The sequence below is a fragment of the Myotis myotis genome, unplaced genomic scaffold (assembly GCF_014108235.1).
Source record: "Myotis myotis isolate mMyoMyo1 unplaced genomic scaffold, mMyoMyo1.p scaffold_m19_p_1, whole genome shotgun sequence".
In the NCBI taxonomy this organism is placed as follows: Eukaryota; Metazoa; Chordata; class Mammalia; order Chiroptera; family Vespertilionidae; genus Myotis; species Myotis myotis.
The window spans coordinates 81461310-81481819 of record NW_023416313.1 but is presented as its reverse complement, the minus strand read 5'-3'; the positions used below and the strand labels follow the sequence as shown (position 1 = coordinate 81481819).

Below are 20510 nucleotides of genomic sequence, written 5' to 3'. Positions count from 1 at the left end.
CCATAAAATTATTTTCATTGCTACTTCATAACTGTAATTTTGCTACTGTTATGAATCGTAATGTAAATATCTGATATGCAGGTTGTATTTTCATTGTTCGCGACCCACAGGTTGAGAACTGCTGATTTATGGCGACGGATTCTGGGGTGCAGACCTAAGTGGGTGTCTCATAATTTCTCAGATAGGTAGGGAAGTTTTAACACTTCTTATCAATTAAAAGCAGGGAAGTGGATGTTTTTCGCTTGTTAAGAAAGCACTTTCTTGAAATAAGCTATGTCTTGAACAATAAAATATTCCTAGAAGAGATACGTTAGGCCACCCGCGTACTGGTTTTGAACAGAACTGAAACATGTTTGGTTGGTTCTGACTCTACGGGATTGTCTAAAGACAACTTCTGTATCTGGTTTTCTGCTAAAAACTTTTACCACAAAGAGAAAACCAACCTTCTCTTTGCCTGGCTACAGGAGTTTAAAGCTCTTCAGCGACCACGATCAATAAAACCAAATGTCTTCCTGATGTAGACGGGAGGATTTTCAGCATCCAGGGTTGAATGGAAAAATGCCTCTCCTTTTGATTAAACAGCCGATATTACTGCCATGTTGACAGAGAAAAAAAAAACCCCATGTCTAGTTTTCAATATAGATATTCCCTAAATAAACATGTCTGTCAATCACTGAAATACCAAAGATAAGTAGGGAGAGATCTTGGGAGAAGGCTGCCTTCCTTTAACCAAGAGAAGCAATCTCCTCACAGTTCAAACCCTGGCTCCAAGGGTCCGTGGAGACAATCTCAGGGAGGGATCTTTCTTCCGACGGTCACTGCCCATTTGCGCCTGGGACGCCGACAGAGAGCAGTGGGTGCTGGGCACGTTTGAGTAGTTGCTCTTCCTGCCTATTGCTTTAGCCACTTGACACAGCCCAGAAAGGACATGTAACTCTCCACTGTGACAGTGAAGTCTGGGGTGCATCGTTCAAGTATCATGAAAAACATATACCTAACCTAGCATAAGACTGGCCACATGGATCAATAGAGCAGAATGGAAACACCAGAAATAAGCTCTAATAGACGTGCAAGTACTCAGGCATGGCCTCACAGCAGTGGTTTCTAACTTCAGGGCACACTGGACCCATCAGAACCTTTGGGACTCTCCTGGTGCTGGGTCCCGCCAGACTCTGATAGGGCTGGTGCGGGGGATGGGGGCAGCATGGGCCAGTATTTTCAGTGCCCCCAGGCGACGCTAACGGGAACCAGGGCTCAGAACTGCAGCAAAACACCCAGCACAGATTTCAGAGTAAAAAAATTAGGGGGAACACGGGTCCTGACAGAAGTCAGCTGTGCTACCCTTGACCACTTCCTGCTCCGCTAGTCACTGCAGGTGCTCCGACGCGGGGGCAGGGCTGCAGGTGCTTCTGATGGTCCCTGTGCTGGTCATATGGTCCTAGCAGTAATGTAACTTCTCCATTAAGCAATGGTCTCCATCATTGTGAAGGCTGTTGTCTAGGGGTTGACACTCTCTCCTTCACATCCTCTCCCACCCCCAACCTCACAAATTCTCTCCTCACTTCTTTGACCAAGACAGGCAATGATGCCAAGTCAGAGGCATTTCTGCACAACGGCCCATCCCATTGCCAGTCTCCTGATAGCTCTCCTTGGGCCTTTCTAAGCAAAAGAGAAGACCAGTGACACTTCCACTCTGTAATATCATTGCTAGGAATTCATCCCAGGCATATAAAAGGCCAGGATATACATATATATATACATATACATATATATATGCAGAATCACAAGAGGATTGTTTGCAATTGCAAACAGAACAAAATAAAACTGGAAATGATAGAATTGCCTCTTAGCAGGGAATGGCTAAGTAAAGTATGGTACACTCAGAAAGACTACAGATATGACTGCCCACAGCCTGCCTGACGCTGGGGCATGACTCACCAGGTGCCCTGTCCACGCACCTGACCTCCTGGCTGCACCTCCCGGCTGGACTGCTCTTCTCTCCCAACGGCCATCCTGCTGGTGCCCCTCTCCTCATGCCCTTTGTAGGCCACAAGCTGGCCAGTCACAGTGTTGCCACAGAACCCACATGTGTGTCGCCCGCCCTCACTCATGATGTCACCTCCACCAGCCTCCTCTTGGACCCCAGCCGCTGGGCTGTGCAGGGTCCCCATAGCCCATGAAGGGAACCCCGGCTGCCGGCCAACGTCCACATGCTGCCCTGAGAGCGTGCCATGAAGGTTTGCAGCCGAACAAACGACCTCTGTCAGGCCCCTAAGCTTTGGGGTGGTTTGTTAACAGAGCAGATGCCTGGCGGAGTCGGTTACATTTTCTGAGTGGACCCGTGGCCTCCAGGAGCTCCCTAGTAAGTCCATATATGTCACAGAACTAAAAGCCACCCAAGCAGTAGTCCTTGGGTGGCTGTTCCTATTGGCGGCAGAGTAGGGGGAAGTGGAGCTCTCCATAGCGACAGGGAGGGAAACAGGGTCATTCTACCAGGGATCACTTGGGGTCAGGACGATGTTGTGCCACTTCAGGTCATGTTGGCTGAAAGTGAATACTTCCTCTTCACACACGGTCCTATTTCTCTTTTCTAATCCCGCCTAAAAAAATGTCCTCTCTCTTGCCATGACCTCTCTGGCTTAGTCTACACCCCCCACACTGCTAAAGTGTGAACATCTTGGAGCACAGCAACGCCACTCGGGCCTAGATTGTTCTCAGTTGTGTATCTTGGTCCCAGGTGCTGTCAGTCCTCATCCCAGCCTCCTGCACCGGGCGAGGCTCTGGGATAGAGAGCCTTTCCCGTGGCTGAGTCTGGAGAGGGGCCCCTGAGGCCTGGCCACGGGCTCTTGCTGCATCAATTTAGTGATTCCTGGGTGGCAAACTGTACTCACCCTGTGTGGCGACTTCTTATTTCTTTTGTGACGGTGGAAGCGGTGAAAGGGAGATCTGACCTATGTGTGCATCGCGCAAGCTCACGTTTCTCTCCTGCCCTGTGACCTCGGCCTCGCGGTCTCCACTGTGTCCAGCTGACATCATGGCCTTTGTGAACTGTCTGTGTGTTCTCTTACATTGTCATTTAGGCCACGCCTGTTCCTGTTACCACACCTGCTGTCTCTCACTGGACTAACGAGGTTTCTAGCTTCCCTTCTGCAGACACAGAGTTTTGCCGGGTCCAGCGGATGGTGGTGGCGGGTGGGGGGTGGCAGGCAGTGGGCTGCTGCCTCAGACCTGGGCGCTTTGCCATGGGGTGGCAGGGTGACAGGGGGCAGGCACAGAGCATTGTTAGTGGTTGCTACTACTTTTATGTTGGATCAGTATCATTGAATTTATCACTCCCTGCTTTCACCACTAGGAATCTATATATATAAAAGCCTAAGCGACCTTTACGACCAGTTGCCATGATGCGCACTAGCCACCAGGGGGCAGACACTCAATGCAGGAGCTGTCCCCTGGTGGTTAGTGCGCTCCCACAGCCAACCTCCCCCAGCCAGCCCCAATCAGCCCCGATCGGCCCCGATCACCGGCCAGCCCAAGGAACCCCACCCATGCACGAATTTGTGCACCGGGCCTCTAGTAGAGTAAGATTTAACTTAGAAGCTATAAGATTCCCACACAGTCTTTGGGAAAGAAAGAGGAAAAGGTGATTAAACAAACTATGAAAATTTGGGGCTGGGTGTTTGGGAAGAACAGTTGTTTTTTTAAGAACCTGCATTTTGAGATTGGAAAAATGACCAGCACTCTCATCTGATTTCAGGAGAACGGGTGACTCTTTCAAGGCCAGGTGACTGCCAGTAAATCAAGTGCCCAGGCCCCCGCGGCTGGGGGCCGAGAGGAGAGGCTCACCTTGAGGACTGTGAGCGGCAGTCGTGCCGTCAGGAGAAGCCCGCTCTCCACAGCCTGAAATCCACGTCCAGACGCCAGGCAGTGCCGGCCTCCCCAGGGAGCAGCTGGAATTTTTACAGCTCATTTTTATGGAGAAAGTTTTAATCTGCTCATTTAAAGACCCATTGCGATCAATAATCAAGCTCAGGTACTTAAAATTAGAAACCATGTCTAAAAGAGCATTAGTTCCAGAAGGTTTAGATTTTTATATGCTGCTCAACTTTTGATTCCTAGAGACAAAAGCCAGAAACACCTCCCTGTGTCCCCCTTCTCTAGGGTGCCGGCATTGGCCTGCTGTGAGGTGCAGGTCAGCCTCTCACAGCCACAAAAGCAGGTGGCGTCCACGGGACGTGGTAGCGACAGTGACATTTGCTGTTGTCTGTGTCCTTGTCACATGGAGGCGTGGAACTTTGTTGACTGGGCTCCTTTGAGTGGAAAGACGGGGGACTACTGTGACTTTGGTGTGCCACCCAGCCCAGCTTGTGGTTTTGAAGGTTAATTCTCATTGATGTGGGGACACGACCCTTTTCTGTAGTTTCCTTCCATCTTCACTGGGTGATGTTAACGGTGGCATTTTAGGAATAGATTTTACTGTAACTTTTTTGTTTGTTTTGTTAAGCCTTACATGAGGACATCCTTTCCTTTGCTCTTCAGAGAGAGTAGAGGGAGGAAGGGAGAGAGAGAGAAAGAGAGAGAGAAGAGAAACATTGCTGTGAGAGACACATCAACTGGCTGCCTCCTGCACCTACCCCAGCCGGGGGCGGGGTATGAACCTGCATCCTAAGTATGTGCCCTTGATCGGTAATCAAACCCGTGACCCTTTGGTGCATGGGCTGATGCTCTAACCCATGAGCCACATGGGCCAGGGCACTATGACTTTTTCTTGTTCTGTGATTTTCCAAAGATTGAATGAGTTGGGCTGAGTAATATCTCTCAACCAGGGCTGTCACAGCAAACCACTACAAACAGGGTGACCTAATAAACAAAGGACACTTATTCTCTCACAGCTCTGGAGGTCCAGGTGTCAGCAGGGCTGTGCTTCCTCTGAGGATTTAGGGAGAGTCAGTGCCAGGCCCCTCTCTAATCTCCCAGGGGCTGTGCCATCCTTCCTGTCCCTCGGCTCGGAGACACAGCGCTCCAGTCTCTGCCTCCATCTGCACGCGGCTTTCTCCCTGTGTGCCTGTCCCCAGTGCCCTCTGCCTCTCTTACAAGATACATGTAGTTGTGCTGTAAGCCCATCCGAATAACCTAGCATAAACACCTCCTCTCACCATTCTTAACTTAGTGTCACCTTATATATAAGGTCACAGTCACAGGGCCTGAGGACATGGACATATCTTTTGGGGCCACCATTCAGCACAGCACACCTGCTGGGGGTCCATCAAGTGATCTGCCCCATCTCTTGTTTATGACGACCTATGGTTTACCCTCCACCATGGGCTCCATGCTCCACTGTGGGGAGTATGTCCCAAGTATGGATGTGGAGAGTTGGGAGCCTCAGGAAACTGCCGACTGGCATATGAGGTACATATAATACACAATGTTGTAGTTACAATATGAGACACAATGTTATAGACATAACATGAGACACCGTTACACACAAGGTATAGACACAATATGAGACAGTGTATGTACAATGTTATAGACACACTAGAGCAGTGATGGTGAACCTATGACGTGTGTCAGAGGTGACACGTGAACTCATTTTTTTGGTTGATTTTTCTTTGTTAAATGGCATTTAAATCCTATCTAATAAAAGACCAAAAGGGTAATTGATCATACCTTTGCTATGCTTCCCATTGGCTAATCAGGTTGATATGCAAATTAACTGCCAACTAAGATGGCAGCCGGCAGCCACAAAGCTGAAGCGAGCAGGAGGCTTGCTTGCTCCAGTGATGGAGGAAGCCAAGGTTCCTTGCCTGCCGCGGCCTGGCTCTAAGCTCTGAAAGCAACAAAGTTTCAATTATAGAAGCTAAACAAACCCCAGATACCTGCTTTCAGCAGGCTGTGGTCTTAGAGCTGGAGCCGGCTCTCAGCTCCAGTGACAGCAACGTAGTTTCAATTATAGAAGGTAAATAAATCCCAGAATAAAAAAGAAGAAAAAAAGGAGAGGCTGGGAGCTTCAGTAGCCGGCCAACCTGAAAACGGCCTTCAGCCCCTCACCCAGGCTGGCCAGGCACCCCAGTGGGGACCCCCACCCTGAAGGGGGTGTGACCAGCTGCAAACAGCCATCAGCCCCTCACCCAGGCTGGCCAGGCACCCCAGCAGGACCCCCACCCTGATCCGGGACACCCTTCAGGGCAAACCAGCCGGCCCCCACCTGTGTACCAGGCCTCTCTCCTATATAGTAAAAGGGTAATATGCAAACTGACCCTAACAGCAGAAAGAGTGGGAATGACTGGTCACTATGACACACACTGACCACCAGGGGGCAGACGCTCAATGCAGGAGCTGCCCTCTGGTGGTCAGTGTGCTCCCACATGGGGGAGCTCTGCTCAGCAACAAGCCAGGCTGATGGCTGCCAGTACAGTGGTGGTGGTGGGAGCGTCTCCTGCCTCCTCAGCAGCGCTAAGGATGTTCGACTGCAGCTTAGGTCTGCTCCCCGCTGGCAAGTGGACATCCCCCGAGGGCTGCCGGGCTGCCAGAGGGATGTCTGATTGCCATCTTAGGCCCAATCCCCCAGGGAGCAGGCCTAAGCCAGCAGGTGGTCATCCCCTGAGGGGTCCCAGACTGCGAGAGGGCACAGGCCAGGCTGAGGGACCCCCCCCCCCCCGAGTGCACAAATTTTTGTGCACTGGGCCTCTAGTATATAAAATAAATATCAAAAATATAAGTCTTTGTTTTACTGTGGTTGCAAATATAAAAAAATTTTTATATGTGACACGGCACCAGAGTTAAGTTAGGGTTTTTCAAAATTCTGGCACGCCGAGCTCAAAAGGTTCACCATCACTGCACTAGAGGCCCAGTGCATGAAATTCATACATAGGTAGGGTGCCTAGCGGCTGCTGGCTGGGGCCTTCCTTTGTTCTGTGCCACCCCCTGGTGGTCAGTGCATGTTATAGCAAGTGATCGAGCTCCCAGTCAGTTGAACTCTCAAGGGGACACTTTCCATATTAGGCTTTTATATATATAGACTAGAGGCCTGGTGTATGAAAATTCATGCACTGGACGGGGGTCCTTCAGCTTGGCCTGCCCCCTCTCACAGTACGGGAGTCCTCAGGGGCAGGAGGCGGCCTGGCGATCAGGGGAAGGCGACGCCCGCATCACACCTCTGCTGCTGCCACTGCCAGCAGTGCAAGCCTCAGCTGGCCCTGGTTACCTGAGCCTCAGCTGGCTCTGGTTACCTGCGCCTCAGGCTGGCTCTGTGCAGCTGGGCAGCTGCCATCCAAGGCTTGACTGCACCTCAGGCCGGCCCTGGGTGGCTGGGGGGTTGAGGGGACTGGGGGACTCTGGAGGCAGGCACACAGAGCGGCACGCCTGCCACCCCGGCGGGGCTAAGGGGACTGGGCGCCACCATCTTGTGGCTGTGAGTGCCGCCATCTTTGAGGGTGTGGTAGTCAATTAGAAAATTCCCTCCTTATTGGCTGTGGGCACCACCATCTTTAAGGGAAGGGCAGTCAATTAGCATATTCCCTCCTTATTGGCTGTCAGTGCCACCATCTTTGTGATGGTGTGAGGGTCAATTAGGTAGGATTATGAGACACAGTGTTATATTGATTAAGGTTATATTTTAAAAGGAGCCATGATTGTAGCATTAAGCAATGGCTTTTGAGCAAACTGCTCTAAGCAGCAAAATCCTGACAACAGGAAAAAAAATGTGCATTTAAGAAAAAAGATTAACACAGATGTAAAAGCTGACTGCCATTTTCTGCTACTGGGATGTTGGCTAATTGGTTACTTTCTGATTTTCATCTTCTTTAATTTTTTTCTTATTGTGTTTCACTTTGTAATGGGGGACCACCTGCATCTAGTTCAGGGGTGGGCAAACTTTTTGACTCGAGGGCCACAATGGGTTCTTAAACTGGACGGAGGGCCAGAACAAAAGCATGGATGGAGTGTTTGTGTGAACTAATATAAATTCAAAGTAAACATCATTACATAAAAGGGTACGGTCTTTTTTCTTTTTAGTTTTATTCATTTCAAACGGGCCGGATCCAGCCCGCGGGCCGTAGTTTGCCCACAGCTGATCTAGCTGGTTGTCCAGAGGTGGCGAGTGGGTCTCCTCATACTGTTTCCATTGTTCCCTTTTCACCAGGCCCAGCTCCTGGTCGTGCAGGGCTGTCTGTGGCCATGGGGACTTTGTGTTCTTGTTTTGCTGTTGGCACAAAGCCAGTTAACCCATAAGAATCATATGAAATGGCTTTTATCTTCAAGGTTGTCTTTAGCTCCAGGCTTTTTTTAAAAAAATATATTTTATTAATTTTTTACAGAGAGAAAGGGAGAGAGATAGAGAGCTAGAAACATCGATGAGAGAGAAACATCAATCAGCTGCCTCCTGCACATCTCCCACTGGGGATGTGCCCACAACCTAGGAACATGCCCCTGACCGGAATCGAACCTGGGACCTTTCAGTCCGCAGGCCGACGCTCTATCCACTGAGCCAAACCAGTTTCGGCTAGCTCCAGGCTTTTAATTAAAATTTCTTTTTGACCAAAAATCCAGACAGGAGAAGTTACTTCACTATCAAAAGACTCATGGCCTAAGAATTTTCCTGTTAATTCCAGTGACTCTGTTCATAAGAAAAAGAAATCAGATTTTGTTTTCTACTATGTTCAAAATAAACATTATTTTTAAAGGAAGAAAAACTTACCTGGTGTAGCCCACTTCAAGATTCCGGGGTGTTTTCCCATCAAAGGGGGAGAAAGAGCTCTGGCTGCAACTCAGGATGTTATGTTCGCATCTGGTTAGCCGAGTTGGGCGTTTGGGCTGTGGGTGGCACCTCCCTCCTCCCACTGCATAGTGATGTCCCAGGCATTGCTGCCAAAGGAGCTGAGTGTGACCTTGCTCAGGAAGCCTGGGGACTCGCCTGCTTTCTGACCGAGGCATTCAAGAAAGCAGACATCGTTGGCTGTGCCTACCAGTGGACACACCTGGCACATCACACATTTCCCCTGGGCCTCGGGCCCAGGACTTTGAAATGTGTTGAACAACAATATCATTAACAGCAGCAGCCCTGTTCACCTTGGAGAGCCAGTCACCTTGCGTACTGGACTTAGAGAAATGGAAAACATTGTGGAACATTTGTGTCTGCAGGTGCAGCCTCTGCACACACTCAGGGTGTCCTGGGTCAGGCGCCTAGGCAATGTTCAGCCTGTGTGACCTCATCTCACTCTCCTATGTGACCAGGCACCACCCCTCTACCATCCCAGACCACAAAGACTCTACCCTCCCATTCTGGGAGCACTCGCAGCCCTGGAGATACAAGCATCTCCACAAAAGGGAGTCCACAGTCCTCTCACCAGGTGCAGGCCACGTGTCACCCACTGTGGCTCAGGGCCAGCCTTTCACATGCCTCCTCTGCAGAGCAGGGCATTCCATCCCTGTCCTCCATCCGCCTGTTCCGATTGGCATAGGCAATGGACAGGTGCAGTGCCACCTCCCAGAGATGGTGCTCTGACCTTCACATTCAGTGGTGGGAGGCCTCTTGTGTTCACACGACACTCTTCAGGTTACGGGGCTGGACTTGCCCATTGCTTCCAGTTGGCCTCCTTGAACTGAGCCCGCCGTCCTGAAATGGCCGTTGTGTCTCAGTATGGCTATGTAAGTGTCACATCGTGGGCATCTGCCCAGGCCCTGCAGAGTATTCTAGAACCGCGGGGAGGGCACAGAGGTGCATAGGACTCAGGCTGCCTCTCTCAGAGTGTCATCTATTAGGGGTTGAGATGTAAACCAGGTCAACAGCTTCAGAAGAACAGGTTCTTATCAGGTGAAAGCAGTCCTTTGGAGCCCAGGATGAGTAATCGGTGAGGTTCTTGGTGCAGAGGCAGGTGGGACCTCAAGAAGCTGTGCAGGATGGGGTCCCCTTCTTTTGAGCGGGTGCCCCCACCTGCCGCTGAATCGGGATCCTCGAGGGGGGTGGTGGCCAAGGTGGCATTTCAAGTGGATTAGGGGGAGTAGGTCTAGTGACAGTTCAGGATTTTCCTGAATGGGGAGGAATGTTATCTACGGACAGAGGGGATGTGCAAGAGTCTCCCACTTGCTCATGCGGGCTGACCCTTTTACCTATGATGGAGAGAAGTTAGTTCATTAAGTGTTTCCCGGAGAAACGTAAATAAAGGTCTGTGAAAAAGTGAGGGAAATCAATGCTTAGGGAACTGGCCTTCTTTTTAGTTGGGTTCTAATCTTGATAAAGAATAGGGACAGAGGTGAGCCCCAATCAGTTAAGCAGTCACCCTTTTCCGTCACACCTACTTCCTGAAGACTCATAACTGTAGCAGGGGATTATAGAGAATGTCCCAAAGCCAGTGCAGAGAGGACCAAGGGGAGGGTAATTGGAAACATTGGCTGACATGTAAGGGAATGGGGAAAATGCTCCCATTGATGGAACGCTAGGAAGTCTCTCCACAATGTTTTACTGCTCAGTTAGACCACTGTGAAAGTTTCAGGGCTTCTCTAACATGTTGTACTGTAAACCTGCCTCACTACTGACATTGCAAAATGATATCAATTGTTATTCATGGGATTCCGTACTCAGAATGCCTGTTGTGGTCTAATTTATATTATTACTTAGGAATTATTGATCCAGACGGCGAGACCTGTGCATTACTTGTGATCTGTAGGTGGGGAATGACCGAGCTGTGCGGGCTCTCACTAGTAGATCTTCTGAGATAACCGCTCCAGTCCATTTTTCACCGACCTCAAAGGGAAGGTTTGCAAAGAGAATTGCAAATCTGCATAGTGGCTGCATCTCGCCTACCTTAATTAAAGACAGGGTTTTATTCACTGACTGTCATTTTAATACATCAGCGTCACATGGAATAGGTGATGAAGGCAGCCCGCCTGGCACTCCTGGTTCCTGGCTGCGAAATGAAACAGCCTGTGTTCAGGGAGACCTTGCTAAATCACTAAGTATGTATGGCTGTGGGCTCCTGGCAGCAGGTGGGGTAAGATCCCCAGAGATTTCCTGGGAAAGAAGATCAGTCATTTTCATTACTGATAGACACATCCCTAATGTTTATGGGCAGCGCACTTAACTTCTTAGCTGTGGCCACTGAGAAGGGCAGGCATAGGGAGTTGGCAGAAGACGCGGATTTCACCTACCCAAGGCCGTCTACAGGGGGCGCTGGGAGGGCCACGGGGTCAGTTCCTGGTGGGCTCTGTGCTGCCACACCACTCACGGTTCCCATGGTAGCCATTCTGAAGAGGAGGTTTCCTTCACCCAGTATTTCCTGAGCGCTGGGCCCTCGGTACAGCGTCTGTGTCCCGTGAGGGGTGCAGAGAAGCATAGCGTTTCAATCACACAGACGGTGTGATTGAAAGTCAGAGCAGGCCTCTGTCTTCCCTTGCATCCACGCTCCGTGATCGATACAGGTCTCAGTTCCTCACACTCACTACTGGTTGAGTTGTGATCTCGACGCTAGCGTCATGTCAGCAACAAGCACAGCTGTGAGCGGCTCTACAGCGCCCGGCTCTATCTCTGCCGCTTGACAGTGTCCCTGACCCGGCTTTGGGGGATTAAGCACCATCGTGGCCGCATGTTAGGACAGCGTTTCATCCTGTCCCTGAGTCCACCTGTCCCTGAGTCCACTGCCCACTGTTCACCATCTCCTAGGTCCACACTCGCCGTGCCTGTGTGCAAGGTGCTGATGGGACGTGAGCCACGAGGTCACTGGGCGGGAGGTGTTCTCAGGAGGGAGGCGGGCCCGGACTGGGCGCTGAGTAGAAGCCAGAGCCTCTGCTCTCAGGGATCAGGCCCTGGGCCCGCCCCAGGTGGAAGGAGCCACCTGCCCCAGGGACTGGGAGGAAGGCAGTGACTCCCTTCCTGAGCTCAGTGACCGTGACTGCCCAGCAGTGCACAGGAGGCCAGAGGCTCATGGAGAGCCAGGTGAGCGTGGACAGCGCTCTCAGGAGACTGGCTCAGAGAGAAAGTCTCCGGCTGCGACTCCAGGAGCACGTGGGGCTTCGGGACTTACTTCTGAGGATGAGAAAGATGAGCTGATGTGATGATGACATGGTCCGCTGCCGGCAGAGGGTGCAGGCATGACAGGGAGGTGTGGCGGAGGAGGCGTGTGTGGAGGAGACCCCAGAGAAGCGATAGGCTGGGTGGAGCGAGGATGAGGAATGGGATGATGACATTCTTGCAAAGTGAGGGAGAGCTGGAGGTGGGTTTTCACTTGTGGCTTCTGTTTCCCCACTGACGTGGGACAAGGGCCATCCCTGAGTGGCCGCAGCTGGTTCCGCAAGTCTGTGAGTTAAAGGGGTCTGTCCAGTCCCACTGTCCTCCTGTGTTCTGCCCTCACACACGCCGAGTTTGGGCTCCTGATCCGTGAATTCACACTGTCTCCTGACAGAGAGGACAGACAGCAGAGCCAGCCTCAAACACGCTATTTCCAGCCTCTGTGCACACAAGTTTAAGACCTCTCATGACCTGACATTCAGTGGTAGGCTGGTAAGAGTCGGCTCAAAAAAGAAAAAAAAAAGACACTGATCTGTAGGTCTTGCCAGTTTCCATGGTGTAAATACCATCCCTGTGGCCGACTTCAAGTCAATACCAGCGTGCTGGCACTGAGCGCAGGTTTGGGTTGAGATGAGCAGTGACACGCACCTCGCCCTGCAGACACAGTGGGTGCTAATAACACCAAGAACAAAATTAATAAAAAAATGTAGTAAAGTAATTAGGAATGTAGTGAAATTTGGGTATTTATTGCCTTTGTTTTAATATAACACATTTAGTTGTAAGTTTACATAGTTTAATTTTTAATAATGGCCGTGTTTAACAATTAGCCTTTGAAATTGCCTTTTAAAATTGCCTTAATTTAATTTCAATTAAATTTTGAAATTGCCTTTCAAAATTGCCTTAAAATGGTCGGCTCTGTGGGCCACGCTGGCTCCAGCATGCCCTGTGCTGGGAATAGTGCATCCTGGTTCTAGGTTTTATAGTCACGCGTGTCCTGCCACCATCATGTAGATTCTGGAGGAAGGGACCATGACCTCCACATCTCTGTGTTCTTTGACCTCCACTTGCCGAGCTGGAATAGTTTGTCTGCATTTGTGGATGAAGGGTCTTGTTTGGAACGTTACCGAAACCCCAGGTTTAATTTTTGATTCTGCACAGGACAGATGAACACACAGTATCAGATGGTCTCTTTTCGAAGCCCGTGCACAAATAATGCACGCCACAGATGCTTCTGGTCTGAATCATTAGCATAACATATGCTCCCACTCAAAAGTGGCGACGGTGGCCCTGCTTTCAGATAGCTGGTGCCTCAGCGCTATGTCCTCACCTTGTGCCGGGTCTGACTCTGGTGGATGCACAGACACCACATGCCAAGGTGAGGAGGCTGCCAGCTGCCAGGGCCTGGCCCAGGCAGGCCCCTTCTCCACTGGTGACATTTTCCTTCTTTACCCTCCTCCTCATCATCACCCCTCCTCCTCCTCCTTCTCACCAGCAAGTGTCATTGAGGAGCCACATGTGCACCTCACTGTGACGCACAGAACCCCTTCAGACACAGGAGCCGCCAGTAGAAGAAATTCCTGGTGTGTCAGCAGTGGGAACAGAGCCTGCAGGGCAAGGTCCTGGGTGTGGGGTGGGCTGGTGGGAGGCCGGGAGTGTGAGCATGAAGTGTGAGAAGAGGCAGAGGTGGCGGCGTGACCAGGGCAGAGATGGATGGCAGAGAGACAGACACACAGAGAGAGACAGACGGAAATAGGCAGCAGAGACAGAGAGATAGAGAGAGATCAACACAGACAGACAGATGCAGAAACAGAGAGTCAGAGAGACAGATATAGAATAGAGAGACAGACAGAGACTCACAGAGAGACAGATAGACAGAGAGAAGGAACGACAGAGAAAGGGGAAAGGAAAGGGTGAGGGAGAAAACAAATGACAAGGAAGCAGTAGGGAGGGGTGAGCTCTCGGGGACTGAGTGAGGGGGAGAGGGAACTTGGGGCCAGCCCTTCCTCTAGGGCTCCTCCCCACCTCACGGTGGCTCTCGGTGTGTCGCCACCAGATTTGGGGGCCAGAACTAGGCGAGAGAATCCCCACTGAGCTCGAATCCACCTGGCACTGTGGGTGGATTCCCGGATCCATTCAGGGAGGGCTGTCCCCCAGTGGCCCAGAGCCCAAGGCCACCTGGCCTGCACACCTGAAGGCTTCCTCAACAGCATGCTAGTCTTTCTCATCCGGGCACTGTCTGAGCACTCCGGGAGGGGTGCGCTGTGGACTTGCTGTTCCCAGCAGGTTTTATTAGAAAGAGCAGAACCTGGCTCTGAGCAGCTACCTCACGTCGGCAGACCCGTGACAACAAATGCAGCGTGGGTTCTGTAGCCGCGTTTCATTTGCTGCCTATTGACGTTTAAGGTCCCAGAGACAATGAACTTTCAGTTTTACAGCATTCATTCACTTTGTTTTTCTAGGGAGTCAGAGAGTTAGTTTAGATAAGACCCCATGTGACCAAGAGGATTTTGGTTCAGGTGAAAAGGGCTCCCTTTTCCTGCTTCGTGAGCAGGTGAAACTATCACACAGTAGGAACACATCTTCTCTGAAAGATGAGCTGGCTTAGGACAGCGGCTGTTCCTGAAGATGCAGAGTCCGTGCTTTGGTTTATTGTCATTAGGCCCTCCTGTCCCCTCTGCTGGGCTAGATGCTCTCGACCTGGGCAGCAAATGGCCCTGTCTCGTTTGGCAAGTCCTTCGAGAATTCGGATCCCCTGTCCTCGGGAGGGGGGGGGGTGCCGGGAGCCGGTCCATCCTTGCTGTTTCAAAGGACCTGGCATATATGGCATACTGTTCTTAATATGTTTGCTCACCTTCTTGGCACTATGTGTTTTAACCAAGGTCTCTGAGAAAGGTTGTTTCCCCAGGTAGGGATTTTTCCCTGAAGTCAGGGAGGGGATAAAACTCCTTAACTAAGTGCCAGGTGGGTAGTTAATCACTTTAACTATAAACAATCACGCTTAAGCTACATAATCTTTACTCCCTGGAATGGAGGTAAGAAACGCCCTAACCTTTGTAATAGAGATTGATAGGATTGAATCAACTGGTATAAATACAGATGTAATAAGACAGCAAGACACAGAACTTAGAACACAGAACTAAGAAGACAGAACCTACAGACAGAACTTAGAACACAGAACCAAGAGAGACAGAACCTAGGCACAGAACCTACACAGAACGTTCTCTAGAGACAGAAGAACTTCGCTGGAGAGAACATGGCAAAAGATCCTGGACAGAAACTGGCCTCAGAACCTAGAGACAGAACATGGCAAAAGATCCTGGACTGAACCTGACTACAGAAATTGGCAAGAGAACATGACTAGAACCTGGTAACTGAACCTGGCTGGAGAACCTGGACAGAACCTGGCTTGAGAATCTAGTGAGGGAACTTGGCTACAGAACCTGGCTGGAGAACCTGGAGAACCTGGCTGGAGAACCCAGCAAGACAACATGGATACAGAACCTGGCTGGAGGACCTGGAGAACCTAGCAAGAGAACATGGACACATATCCTGGCTGGAGATCCTAAGCAGAACCTCTCTGGAGATCCTGACCAGAACGTGGCTAGAGAACCTTGCTATGATGATCATCTGAACGCCCTCTCCATGTCATTCCTTCTTCGCTGACTCCGTCCACACCTTTGGGGACCCCTGGACCTACTGGGGTTGGACTCCGGCATCTGGCGCCCGAACAGGGACCCCTAGGTAAGCGCCCCGCTCTCGGGATGGATCGGACTCCACCGTAGGAAGAGGGTGGATAGTCTTCGCCGACTCCGTCCACACCTTTGGGAACCCCTGGAACAGGATTCCCATTGGTAAGCCCCCCCACCATTGAGAACCCCCACATTCGGGACGGATAGGACTCCACCAGGGTGCTACAGACCCCCCTATAAAGAATAAGTAGGGTAAGAAGGTGGATAGTACAGAACTTAGATTGAGAAGATGTGCCATACTGAGTCCAAAGAAAAAAGACTCTGTATTGATATTTTAACACATATGCTTGCTAGCAGAGGAGTTAAGGTTATGCCCAGTCAGACAGAATGTTTTATACAAGAAGTATGTCCATGCTTTTCTGAGGAAGGAAAGGTGCCGGAAAGGTAAATGTAAAGGCATGGGAGGAGGGAGGCCCAAGGAGCCTTATCCTTAACCCCACTGCAGCCTTTCCACCCTGGGAAAGTGCAGGATTGGCAAGCTCTCCCTGGGATGATAGATCAGGACTCAGGTAATAGCGGAAAGTGCCAATCCTACTCTTAAAAATGGATACAAGAGAACATTTGGGGTTTTTCTTTTTAATGCCTGCTTTTTAAAAAATAAAAAAGGGGGAATTTGCCGGGAGCCGGTCCATCCTTGCTGTTTCAAAGGACCTGGCATATATGGCATACTGTTCTTAATATGTTTGCTCACCTTCTTGGCACTATGTGTTTTAACCAAGGTCTCTGAGAAAGGTTGTTTCCCCAGGTAGGGATTTTTCCCTGAAGTCAGGGAGGGGATAAAACTCCTTAACTAAGTGCCAGGTGGGTAGTTAATCACTTTAACTATAAACAATCACGCTTAAGCTACATAATCTTTACTCCCTGGAATGGAGGTAAGAAACGCCCTAACCTTTGTAATAGAGATTGATAGGATTGAATCAACTGGTATAAATACAGATGTAATAAGACAGCAAGACACAGAACTTAGAACACAGAACTAAGAAGACAGAACCTACAGACAGAACTTAGAACACAGAACCAAGAGAGACAGAACCTAGGCACAGAACCTACACAGAACGTTCTCTAGAGACAGAAGAACTTCGCTGGAGAGAACATGGCAAAAGATCCTGGACAGAAACTGGCCTCAGAACCTAGAGACAGAACATGGCAAAAGATCCTGGACTGAACCTGACTACAGAAATTGGCAAGAGAACATGACTAGAACCTGGTAACTGAACCTGGCTGGAGAACCTGGACAGAACCTGGCTGGAGAATCTAGTGAGGGAACTTGGCTACAGAACCTGGCTGGAGAACCTGGAGAACCTGGCTGGAGAACCCAGCAAGACAACATGGACACAGAACCTGGCTGGAGATCCTAAGCAGAACTTCGCTGGAGATCCAGACCAGAACTTGGCTGGAGATCCTGGCTGGAGATCCTGGCTAGGCTGCTGATCAACTGAACACTGTCTCCGTGTCCTTCCTTCTTCGCCAACTCCGTCTACACCTTTGGGGACCCCTGGACCTGCTGGGGTTGGACCCCGGCAGGGGGGGGGGGCGGGCTTTTATCTGAGAGCAGGGAGGGAGGCCCTGAGAAGGCGGGGCCTCATCAGGGTCTGCAACACCTGCGGCTCTTGCCCCACACCCCGGAGCTGCCCTGCCCATGAGTCCACGGAGGGACCCTTACCCTTGTGGCCGCCTCTGACTGCTCTGCTCTCTGGTGTCTAGGAGAAAGGCGGCCATTGGATGAATGATTTGAATTACGACAGGTAAAGAAGTCATTCAACCCTCAGCACATGTTTCCGGAGCAGAGGGACATGCCAGGCCTGGGTAAAATACTCTTTGAGTGACAACAGGACAGACAATCCCAGCTCGTGGGCATCCACTTGCTGGGAACACGCTTGGGACAGTGCCCGTGGCCTGGGTGCTGTGGGCACCCGGCCCCCTCACCCTACCCCCTGTCCTCCCGTGGGTGGGGTGTTTGAGATACTGCCCTGGCATCCCTCCCCCACCTCACTCTCCCTAAACGTGAGAGCAGCCTTCTCATCTGCTGAGGTTTGACCCCAGGACTCCCCACGTGGAGCATCTCGGGGGCAGTGGGACCACATTTGATGAGACTGCATTGTTTTTACTTGGTTGATAGATTGCTGAATAGCGAATCCCTCCAGGTTTCCAAAAGAAGTTCTGATTCACTCTTAACACAGGGTTTTCAGCGTCACCTCGCTGTTATCACCACGGGTGGAGGGGGCAGCTGCCAGGTCGGCTGACTCCCCCCAGGGGCCCCTTCCCTCCCTCCAGGGGGTGGGGCCTGTTTTCCACACACAGTCACAGAAGGGCTCCTGGGAGGTGTCCACTCCTGGAGTCTATTCACTGTGACTGCGGAGTGTCTCAGGACCACGCCCTGCAAGTCCCTCTCCCCCTGCTGGTGGGGCTGATTCCCCGAGAGCCTCCAGGGGGGCCTCTGGAGGACGCCTTCTAAAAGACCACTCCATGGGGTGGGGGCCTCCCAGCCGGCAGCACAGGTGCGCCAGCTTCTCACACATTTGTCAGGTTTCAGGGAAGTTCAGAACCTCAGAGGGCATTCCCCACACTGTGCGGGGCAGGGTGTGCCGGGAGGGCTGTGTGTGTGTGTGTGTGTGTGTGTGTGTGTGTGTGTGTGAGGCAAGGTGGGGCCGGGTGTGCTGAGCACAGGTGGGCTGAGTGGAGGGCCCGCCTTGCCTCCTGATCATGCCATGAGCCTGGCAGTGCCCAACCTGTCAGACGGGGACCTGCACCTGCCCTGTGTGTTTTTGTGCGTGTTTGCAGCGGCAGTTTGGACCTGCTCAGGGCACCCTCTCCAGGAACACGGGAAACTCAGAGAGTGGTCTGTGAGGGAGGGACAGGCCCTCCCTGTGCCCGCTGTCCCTCGGGCTGCCGGAGGGGGAGGGGCGTTACCTGGCGATCTTGTCTGTGCAGGACATGGTGATGAGCTGCTCACCCAGCAGGATGCCGTCCCAGGTCTGCACGGAGCTGGGGCCCCGGACCGGCACGGTGCCCTCCCCGGACTCAATCTTCGTGCGCAGGTGCCCGCGGAACTTCCTGACGATGTGTTTGCTGCTGGTCACTAGGAGACAAGAGGTGGTGTGAGAGGTGGCTGGCACCCTGTTTGCCCAGAGACACACAGGCTCCCAGCTCGGAGGGAGGGGAGGTCTGCACTCAGAAACATCTCAAGTGCCACTGTGGATGTGTTAGGACAGGGAAGCACAAGTCAGCGCCAGGGCAGGAGGAGTTTCTCCTCTCCCACAGTGACGTGGTGAAGAGCTGGGCTCCAGGGCACCACCTGGAGCGGCTCAGCCACCTGCTGGGAAAGGGCCGACTGACTGCACGTGTCTGAGGTGCTGCTGCCATTTGGTCACAGCCGCTCAGCTCTGCCCCAGGCACAGAGCAGCAGCCAGGCCAGCACAGCCAGGAGCTCTGCGTTCCCGCTCGCTATTCACACTGAGGTTTGAGTTCTGTCATTTTCACATGTCATGAAGTATTATTCTTGTCACCCTTTCAAACATCTAAACTTGTGAAACCATGCTTAGTTGATGGGCCACACAGAAAAGACAGTGGGCGGGACTGGTCTGAGGGCTGTGGTCTGCCCTCCTTGGTCTGGATTTTAATCTTGGCCCTATCATAGCTTAAAACCATGGTGACACAGTGATTTCATACTAAAGTTGGGGTAATACTGGTGCCTGCCTCCTAGGCTGTGGGGATGACATGAGAGAGGGCACAGTACCGGCTGTTACTGAAGGGCAGGGCTGTGTGAGGCAGGGGTCTACTATGCCCAGGAATGAGGTGACAGAGCCTAGGGATGGGTCCCTGTGGGTCCCTAATGCCTGTGCTCTGCGTTCTTTTTCCTTTCCTTTCCAGAACTCTCTCTCCACACAAGCAGACACACACACACACACACACACACACACACACACACACACACACACAATGTACCCCCACCCATAGTAATCTGAAGAACTAGCATGAACGAGGGGACGTTTATATTTACTTTTTCTTTCTTTAAAGAAGTTCTGTATATTAAGTCTAGATTATACTGTAATTTGGAAATGGTTAACTTCTTTGCATTCACATTATTTACAAAATAGTACAGTGATTTCTACATTTACTTTACATATGATGACATAGATGGATTCTAGATGCTTTCTTTAAAAAGCTTCAATTTTTGTTTTAGAAGTTGTGGAGATGGGATTTCTCTCTCATGTATACTTACCAAATACATCAAATAATAGATAACATACATGTTTATGCAGGCACCTTCTCTTACAGATCTCAAAGTAACTTCCAGTATGTTTTCTCATTTCTAAGAGCTAAAGTTCTTTTACTACATTCCCATAGTACCCCAAGGCCATCTCATGGGAAGAAAGATCGCCATACTTTTCAGAGAAAGTAAACATTCAAGAGGTTTCAGATTGCTTTGTGATCCTGCTACCAAGCGAGTACTTAATGAGATCCAGTTTGGACTGGTCTGTGAGTCATCCACAGAAGGAAGAACCAAGGTCAGAGGCTGAGCCTGGGTGGGCACAGACAAGGAACACCCAGCCCTCGCCCCTCGTTGCAGCTTTAAGTGGCACCATGAATCATGACAGTGATGATGATGGTGACAATGCTGATGACAGTAATGATGGTGATGGTGGTAATGGTGATGACAATGGTGATGGTGAAGCTGCTGCTGATGATAGTAATGATGGTGATGATGGTGATGGTGATTATGATGGTGATGTTGATCATGACAAAGATGATGAGAGTGAGGA

The 20510-nt window shown here is 51.0% G+C and overlaps 1 protein-coding gene across 1 annotated transcript in view; it reads right to left on the bottom strand.

Moving 5' to 3' along the window:
- The window catches only part of ADARB2 (adenosine deaminase RNA specific B2 (inactive)), a 154998-nt gene that overhangs the window by 27167 nt on the left and 107321 nt on the right, over positions 1 to 20510 (bottom strand). Inside the window, exon 6 of the mRNA XM_036342469.1 lies at positions 18658 to 18826. Within this exon, the coding sequence (XP_036198362.1) occupies positions 18658 to 18826 (169 nt within the window). The remainder of the gene's footprint in view (positions 1 to 18657; positions 18827 to 20510) is intronic.